Source organism: Coffea arabica, chromosome 2c (assembly GCF_036785885.1).
Source record: "Coffea arabica cultivar ET-39 chromosome 2c, Coffea Arabica ET-39 HiFi, whole genome shotgun sequence".
Taxonomy (NCBI): Eukaryota; Viridiplantae; Streptophyta; class Magnoliopsida; order Gentianales; family Rubiaceae; genus Coffea; species Coffea arabica.
Genome location: NC_092312.1, coordinates 25,372,945 through 25,382,867, shown reverse-complemented (window position 1 = coordinate 25,382,867; position 9,923 = coordinate 25,372,945). Strand labels below are relative to the sequence as shown.

Sequence of the window (9,923 nt, the reverse complement as noted above, 5' to 3'; positions counted from 1 at the left end):
ATTGTGCAAAGCATCATGTAATAGAACAGAAAGCTAACAACTAAAAGGTGCAAAATGTCAAATGTTTTATGAATATCAAGCTAACGGGAATGTCAAGGAATTGGGTAGAATTAATTAGACCTTACAATTATGCAACTTAGGATTTGGACAGGTTTGTCTTGTAGGACTGCGTTTTAGTTTAGCCAAACTCTGTATTAAGTGGGATATGTTGCTTTTGCATTTAGAGTTTTTTCCATAATGGACCCTAAACATCATTTCAGGGACCATTTGATAAAGTTACTTGACAACGAGTTTCATCTGCCATGAAATCACTATATACAGGTTGTAATCTCTTCGAGGATAAGAACAAGAAGCTTTTGCACATTTTTGTAAGACATGCTAGGAGGAGGCTTTATATCCAAGAATCTTCTCATGAATGAAGTATGGAACCAGTGAGGGGAAAGATGAAATAGAAGAATGGAAAAATAAAGCTAGAGCTAAATGATGAATGGAGAAATGAATGAAGGAGATCTTACCTGCATTGGAAAATGAGTGACAGCATCCATCTTCCTTCCCATATCATTAACAACAACAACAACAAAACTGCCGTAAAATATACAGCAAAAGATTGTTAATGATAGTGGAAGGTGAGGGGGTGAAATTCTGTGCAATTTTAGGTTTTCAATTGCTTGAGGAAACTTCGCTCTGTATATTCTTGGCAAATTAAGCAGATGACTTGCTGTAACAAACTCTTCCGAGTCCTCGGAGATGGCAGCATATCCCGTACGAAATTCCGAAGCATATTTCTGCTTCATGCTTTGGAAATTTGAATTGAAATTCGTCTTCGTATAAAATTCTAGCATGGCAGCAACAATATTATAATCATGCAAAATTTTAAACCCACCAAAGTTATAAGTCCCTGGATTCTGTGTTAAATTGCCGCCAGCCATGTCGGCCTAAAGAAATGGATACGAGATGAGAACGTGCATGGCAAAACATCTTTTAACGGGTCCAACCTAGCTCGGCTCCAGATTAATCGGGCCAAAATGACTACCACACACTGAAGATTATTTGAAAAAAAGAAAAGAAAAAGAAAACATTCTTGATCCCTTTTTTTTTTTTTTTTTTTTTTTTCAAATCTAGCAGGGGAGGGTGGAACTTAAGAAACAGGGAGGAAGTAGGGAGATTTGAGCTTAAAATCTGCAATATTTAGAATCTCAATTTCAACCATTATTAGATCAATACCTCATGGATCTTGAGAAATGCAATAATGGAGATACTGTACAATGTTAAATTGCAAATTAAAATATTATGGGTGCAAGATTAAGTGCAACTCCAGCTCCCAGGTGACAAAAAAAAAAAAATATATATATATATATATAAAAGAAAGAATTAATTACCCAAAATTTAAATTTAAACTCCAACTTTTGCACACGTGTCAACGTAAATTTACTCTAAAAGTGGTTGCAGCACATTTCAGAATGCCCATTTGCTCAGTAATTAATCACTGATCGGCCCATGCTTCATTACGTTATTGCTTCTGCATTCATCCGTCTAGGGAAGATTGGTGCTACCGCACTAATGACATTAGTGGGATATTAATTGCTCCATTATGCGAGTGCTAAATTATTTTATTCTACAGTGGGGAACACCAATTTGTACCCAAAACAGGCCGTGTTTGGTTTTTATATGGAAGGTTAAGTTCATAACCAGAAATTTTATGTGTATTGGTTAATCCAATTCAAGCGACATAATAAGTTTTGCTGTTTTAATTGAGAATGGGAATTAGGTTAGAATTTCGCAGGTTTGAATACAATTTTTAAGTTAATTTATTAAATGTTTGAGCAATAAATTCTAAAATTAAAGCAAGTTAAATTGGCAGGAAAAACTTCGGAATGTTTCGGGAATTCGTACTGGATGTTCTCCAATATGAGGTTCAATGACCCTACTAACTCGGACTGAATTAAGCACAAATTGGGCCCATCTCAATACTCGGTCAAGGAATGTGCCCTCTCACTTGGCCCAGTTCGTTGCAGTCAGAAGACTACTCTCTCCCTTTAGGTAAGCTGTCTACGTGTCTTTTTTTTTCTTTTTTTTTTTGATATACTCTGCTTATTTTAGCTTATTTTTACCCCTCTCCTATTTTAGCTTATTTTAGGGGGAAGGGAGGACAACGAAGACTGAATCACTGTCGGATCAGACAGATATATTATGCACCTGCATGGATTTAAGAGAAGCCACATATAGTGGCACAGTGATAGGAGGTGAGATTTGAACTATTGACCTCTCATCCTGCCAAAACTTAAAGTATTTGATGATGGCCAAAAACTTTCTACATGTCTAACATGGAATTTTCTTGATATGGAGTAGAGTAGACGGTGACGATTGACAAAAAAAAAGAAGCGGAATTTCCTCAACCCACAAAAAAATTTTTTTTAAAAAAAAGGAAGGTGAAAGTTACCTCAAGAACTGAAATTTAATAATGCTTACTAGCTTAGGTGCTAGAGCCTCATCTTTGACCCTGCAGCAACAATTCAACAAACAAGCAATATTGTTGTTAGGTTGAAATTTAAACTGTTTTTGTTTTTTTAGACCTGCCCATGGCCCTTAGATAAATAAAATCGTTTGGAATAACGCGATTAGAACTGCTTTTAATGCAGGGCTCGTCTAGGTTGTGGTTGGAACTCGGAAGCTTGCAGCTAGGAATATTAAAAAAGAAGCATATTAATTCTGGCACTAATTAACAGTTACTATTTGTTCGAAGGCTTGGGACAAGCAGGATCGCACATCTTGATAAAGCTTGCTATATAGTATAAGAACTTGTCTTTAACACTAATTAATCCCAGTTAATTAATGATGATCAAGATTAGATGGGCTTTCTCTTCCTGTTAGAGTAGGGAAATATTAGTGGTATTGCTTGTTTAACTTTTTTTTTTTTTTTTTTAAAAGGTAGTCTACAATGTAAGTAACAATTGTATGATGCTCTTTGTTTTATGTTTAATCGAATTCAGTCCATTTTCTTGCAGAATTTTAACTGTTAGCGTTGATTTTGCTTAGATTAAATCACAAACTGGGTTCCTTTCCATGGGTTGGGTAGAATTTCTTTCTATTATACCCTAATAAATTTAGTTTGATGATTGTTTTCGAAAATCAATACCATTTATAATATATTTCATCATTTGTGTTAGTTATAATTTTTATGAATTGACTAAGAATTGCCATCTGATTAATCATTATATATTTTATTACAATTTTAGTCTATTTTTTTTACCATTCAAATGTTTCGTAATTGAATGCCAAGATATTCTCAAAAGAAATATCATCATTTTTTTGGTATATTGATCTAGAGATTAAAAAAAATAATGACATAATCGGATAATATTATAGAATTATACTAATTTAGATATAAATAAATGGAGAGACCAATGAAGAGAAATTCAATGAAAGGATACTAACCTGGTTAAATGGATTTAGGATGCTACTCTTAACATTTTACCATTACTATTTATTCAGACAATATGAGTTACTTTAGAGAGTATAAGTGTGGTTTTTATTGAATTATTCTCCTTCTTACTAGTGAACTTCAACAAAACCTTATCAAGGAGAATTTTAGTTCCTTATTGACAAGGCATTGGATCTCTTGGACAGGCGCAGTTTTTCTTTTCTGTCTTTTTTTCCTCTCTTGTTTTAAGTTTAACATATTTCGACCTTTTTACCCCCTAACATAATCTTGTTTAAGCTTCTCACATTTTTCAACTGCAAGGCATGATTATAAATGAACAAACAAGAAGTACGGACAAGCTTTCCGACTGCAGTTGGATCCTCTGTATCACCGTCCAATATCAAATTCAGTGTCAATTTCATTTATCACGTAAGGATAGAAGGAATTTAAATAAATAACACATGACAATTTAAATAAATAGGATACTTGACATAAATATAGAAGTGGAATTGAGTTGTCATCGAAAAAATAGCACTGAGGATCCTATGTGTTCTGATCCGACTGACTGCTTTTGATATTTAACTCAATTACACAGGCCGGCTAAAGCCATGATTTCTTCGAGCAGGTGATCGAATTAATTTTGTAATGTCAAACAATCCCATCCCAACTCCCAAGTATAGGTGGTAAATCAACTCATTTAATTAAATTTACCCGTATCCGCCCATGAATAGATGGGTATGGATATCTTAAATTTTTGCATATGGGTATAAATGGATTACCTAATAATACCCATTTAATAATGGATATTATTGGATAACCCATCAAACCCAATTAACCCATTTAGAATTATTTTCGCCCAAATCTCCTCTCTTCCCCCACCCTTTTTTTTCCAGATTTTTTATTTTATTGTGATGTTAACTACTTTTGTTTCATTATTATTATTATTATTATTATTTGTAGGTTTTATTTTATCATTTTATTTTCTCTTAGTTTGTTAACTTACTCATTTTTTAGTATTACCAATCTATGATAAATTTTAGTCTATTTTCCTAACTTTTCAAAATGAAATTTTAAATTTATACATGAAAAAAATATTAGCATCAAAATTTTTGGATTAAGTTTTTATGTTAATTTTTATAGTACTTAATTCAAAATTTTATATTCTTATTATTCAATTATTAAATAGTATATAATTTTGCGACATAGAGTACGAATAGGAAAAAAATTGATAATTAGGCTTATTGAACATTATAAGTAAATATTTAAAACTAATGATGGGTGCAAAGAGTGGTATAAATTAATAACTTAGTTTGCAAAATAAATTTAAATGAGTTTACAAAAAGTTAAAATAAATAGGTTATAAATGGGTAATTGGGTTACCCAATTCATTTTTTGACTTATTCATTTATATCTATCTAATTAAATGAATATAAATGGATTGACTCACTTATACCCATTATCCATTTTACCCAACCCAAACCCGCTCAGGTCACCCATTTTGACACCTCTAGACTCCGAAGTATCATAGCTAATTTCCATGCACACAATTGGCAGCAAAACATTATGCTTGCGGCCTTTGGCCATGAGACCGCAAGAGGTTAAAATGCCCCTTGGAGCTTTTCTACAACCTTAGCCTGCAAAATAATCAAATGGGACAGATCCTTTCCGGGATTATCCATACATATATATATATATATATGTGTGTGTGTATATATATATATATATATATATATATCGGCAGTTAAGCTTCGCCTGCAGCTTATTCTTAATTTTCCAATCTGCTAACGATGATCTAGAGCTTCCATAATTGACTGCCTACCACAGTTGTGTCGAAGAAAGAAAAGTGCCTCTAAACAGTTAATACATAAGCTGCCGCCGAGGCAACAATGTGATCAATGACATAAATACAATAAGCAAATCGAAAGTGAAGCACGAAAGCTCATGTGCTGTCCAAATGGAAGCAATCAAGAAAGCCCTATCATTAACTAGGAAAAGGCATAAAAGCCAAATCTTGCAGTGCTTTCTTTTCTCATTCATTCCTGTCTTCAAACCAAGTACAAGATTATTGTGATAGATTTGGTGAACTTGTCAAGGCATTCCAAATGCTGATTCAGGACAGATTGAACACAAGAAAACCATATAATATGAGAATTCTTAATCTCATTCGATTGTTCATATCAATATCAAACTTTAGAAGACGTCATAGAACTAAAGCATATCGTTTTAACTTTTGAACCTTTCCCTTCTGCTTTTCTCTCTTGTGTATTCTTTACGGGCTTCTTCCTAGAAAAGATCTCAAAAATATAGTAGCAAGAAAAAGTGATTACCCCAGTGGGAACTGGGAAGAGGAATAAAAACGTAAAAAACAATACATGAGGGTGAAACTGAAGAGAAGAGGACACCATATATCATTAAAAACCAACCCCAACCTATCAAAGAAAACATATAAATACATGACTCCTCTTAGTCACTATTGCCATAATTAATCGCTTATCCAAAGTTCCATTCCCTCCCAAATCCAAATTCACAAGACTCGATACAACGCCCAAAAAAATGGGGAATGGAACTAAAATTCCACTCTCATTTCTCTTGATTCTTGCTCTATTTTTCCCCTCAGCACCACAGATCACTGCAGCTAGTTACCCAATTAACGTCTGGCCTAAACCCACAACTTTCTCCTGGCGACAACCTCAACTAACCTTACTTGCTCCGAACTTCAGCATCCAATTCCCCGCAAATCCCTATCTCAAGCCGGCTGTCAGTCGTTATTTTAACCAAATCTTCAGTGAACACTACAGTCCATTGGTGGTTCCACATCTCAATGTGACGACATCAGCCCCTCTTGCATGCCTCAGCATCGGAGTCACTGACCTCTCCGCGCAGTTAGCTCACGGCGTCAACGAATCCTACGCACTCACAGTTCCCTCTCCTTCTGAATCCACAACTGCCACCTTAACTGCCGAAACCGTATGGGGAGCGATGCGCGGGCTGGAAACATTTTCTCAGCTGGTTTTTGGGAACCCACCCAGAGTGGCTTCTGGGCTGTACATCTCCGACCAACCATTGTATACTTATAGAGGGGTGATGTTGGATACTTCGAGGAATTACTTTACTGTTGGGGATTTGAAGAGGTTGATCAAGACAATGAGCATGAATAAGCTGAACGTCTTTCATTGGCATATAACGGATTCGCATTCGTTTCCCTTGGTTTTGCCGTCCGAGCCGGTGCTGGCTGAGAAAGGAGCCTATGGAGAGAAAATGAAGTACACCCCAGAGGGCGTGAAGGCCCTGGTGGAGTTCGGAATGCAATATGGAGTTCGAGTTGTGCCTGAGATTGACATGCCTGGTTAGTCAACTTGTCTTTATTTGAAGTCTTCCTTTGAGTATACCTCTTTGCAAACAAGTTATTTGATCCAACGTTAATTGTTTGTTGGAGTACTACTTTTAGCTCGAGTACATCAGGGTATACGTAAATTTTTTTCCTTATCTTTTTGGGTTTAGGAAAGTTGATTATGTACGTGAGAGTCCATATTCCAATGTGCTGAATTTGAATACTATTGCACTATATTGCTTTAAATGCCCTGCCAGGCTGCCACACCAGCTAACATGTGTCCTTGAACGTTGAAGTATCAAGAATAGTACTCCCTGCCAGACTATATTGCACTATATTGCTTTAAATGCCCTGCCAGGCTGCCACACCAGCTAACATGTGTCCTTGAACGTTGAAGTATCAAGAATAGTAATATTTAGGGTAAAAAACAAAAAAATTCAGTGATAAATTTAATACACAAAAAAATCCCATGATTTTAAAATATACAACATGACATTTTATACTTTGAACTAAATTGTAAAGGTGACGGAATCCGTTAAATTTAACGGAAATGGATGAAATGATCAAAATAGCCGGATATAATTAAGCAAAAGACAGCTCAAAAAAATCATTTATTTTATTCTCTAAAGAGAGAGAATTGAGGGTTAAGGGGTAGAATAGATATATTTGATAAAAATTAGGTATAAATTTTTTTTAGGTCCCAATAAGTCATTTTGGTTAAGTTTAACGGATTCCGTCACCTTTACAATTTAGTTTAAAGCATAAGGTGTTGTGTTGTATATTTTAAAATCACAGAAGGCTTTTCTATGTATTAGGTTTATCACAAGGGTTTTTTTTTTTTTTTGTTTTTTACCCTAATATTTATCATCCTTACATGATGTAACACAGATTGTAATGAATATTCAGCAAGGGTTATTTAACGATTCGTTACAACTTTGGGATTAGGGGAGATATCTATTACTCCTCTGCTAATGCTTTAGATTCAAAGGTACTACGATAGCTAATTTTTTTTTTTTTAATAAAATGCAGAACTAGAGACAGAGGGTGAGATTCGACTCCAAACTCTGCCGAGCCCGATCCTTGCTCTGAATAGTTTTTGAGTATTAGATTACAGATTACGTAAATAACATAGTAGTAAGTGAATTGACCATTAGGGATCATCGAGGTTTTTGTTTGTGCGTAAAATAACAAAAGAAAGAGAAGGATGAGGTTGCATGCTTGAGGTTTGTGTAACTTGGGATTTTGCCTTTGGACTATGTCATATTACTGGCATGAAAAGAACATAGAAAATGTTGCTGGCATTCTGCATTATACTCTTTTCTGCATCTTTTACTGAGTGTTCTTTCTCCAAATGTAATACACGGAGCTTGATAGAGCCAATTTTCATCACAATTTTGTCCTAGTTATATCCCGACCAGTTTAGAGAAGCTCATTCAACCAATCATCGCCACCGCACCCCATATTTTTGTATGTAGTGCCACCTGTACTTAAACATTGTTTCCAAACAAGTTCCTCTAGATAGAAGAACACATTTTTTCCCATGGAGTTTTTGGCCATGTTAGAAATAGCAAGCCTATCGTGGTTACTGGTATCAGATGATCAGAATTTGTGGCTTACATAGCCGCATACGATTAATCTTATGGATTTAGCTACTTAAGTAGCTCATTATCCGTATTGAGTTTGGCTTGAATCTAATGGTCTCCGGTGACATTGCAGGCAAGAAGTAATATGACTAGAGTTGCCCAGTTTCTAGTGAGCTTTTCATTTTCTAAGCTTTGAGCATGATTACTTCTGATCTATATTATGTGAATCACTCAAATCACTGTAAATATGCTAGAATAACGTTAAAAATTTAATTGATTAACAAAAGATCCTCGAGCCGAGTTTCAGTTTTCACGATTAAGCTTATGCAATAAAGCCACATTTTGTCCAACATGACAATTATCAATGTATATTTTGCAGCACATACTGGATCATGGGCAGAAGCATACCCTGAGATTGTAACATGCGCAAACATGTTTTGGTCGCCAGCTGGATCTAATCCGTTAGCTGCTGAACCAGGAACCGGTCAACTGAATCCCCTAAACCCCAACACCTATGAAATAGCAAAAAATGTCATAGATGATGCGATAAATGTATTTCCAGATTCATTCTATCATGGAGGAGCTGATGAGGTCAATGCTAACTGTTGGAAAACAGACAAAGACATTCAAGCTTTCCTTGCTAAGAATGGGACACTCAGCCAGCTTCTTGAATTGTTTGTTAATTCTACCTTGCCTTACATCTTATCCAAGAACCGTACTGTGGTTTATTGGGAGGATGTTTTGTTGAGCTCCGACATCAATGTTTCTGCTTCATTGCTTCCAAAAGAGAATATCATTTTACAGACATGGAACAACGGACCAAACAACACTAAAAGGCTTGTTGAAGCTGGTTATCGGGTAATTGTTTCATCTGCAGACTATTACTACTTGGATTGTGGGCATGGCGATTTTACGGGAAATAACAGTCTATATAACCAACCACCAGGTACTGATCTTGGTAATGGAGGTTCATGGTGCGGGCCATTCAAAACATGGCAGTCTATCTACAACTATGATATAACATATGGCCTGAACGAAGAGGAGGCCAAGTTGGTATTAGGAGGAGAGGTAGCACTGTGGACTGAACAAGCAGATTCGACAGTTATGGACCCTCGGTTCTGGCCTAGAACTTCAGCAATGGCTGAAACATTGTGGTCTGGAAACCGCGATGAAACAGGAATGAAGAGGTATGCAGAAGCTACCGATAGGTTGAATGAATGGAGGAACAGAATGGTGGCCAGAGGAATAGCTGCTGAACCAATTCAGCCTCTTTGGTGCATCAGAAACCCGGGGATGTGCAACACAGTTCAGTGATTTATAATTAGTTGATTTTTGTTTTGTGTGTCCAGCTTCATGTTTCATTTTAAGAGTGTTTGCAATTAGTCATTTCTGTCGTGCACATCTGCAACTTTTTCCACCCATATTGTTTACTTGAAATTCTGGAACACTCGTTAACTCAAGCTGAGATACTTGAGGAGTGCTTGCATTTTCTACACAATGAATTCTGTTTTCGCCACAATCACCAATCAATTGGAGTATTATCTAATGACAAGATTGTTACTTATGCTGTCTCACCATATTGACGCCA

At 35.7% G+C, this 9,923-nt stretch overlaps 1 protein-coding gene across 1 annotated transcript; it reads left to right on the top strand.

Moving 5' to 3' along the window:
• The first annotated feature begins 5,576 nt into the window (after nucleotides 1-5,576).
• On the top strand, nucleotides 5,577-9,721 carry LOC113726970 (beta-hexosaminidase 2). Its single transcript, XM_027250898.2, has 2 exons — nucleotides 5,577-6,767; nucleotides 8,715-9,721. The coding sequence occupies exons 1-2, from the start codon at nucleotides 5,975-5,977 to the stop codon at nucleotides 9,647-9,649; spliced, it is 1,728 nt and encodes a 575-aa protein (XP_027106699.1). The 5' UTR covers nucleotides 5,577-5,974; the 3' UTR covers nucleotides 9,650-9,721.
• Nucleotides 9,722-9,923: the final 202 nt, after the last annotated feature.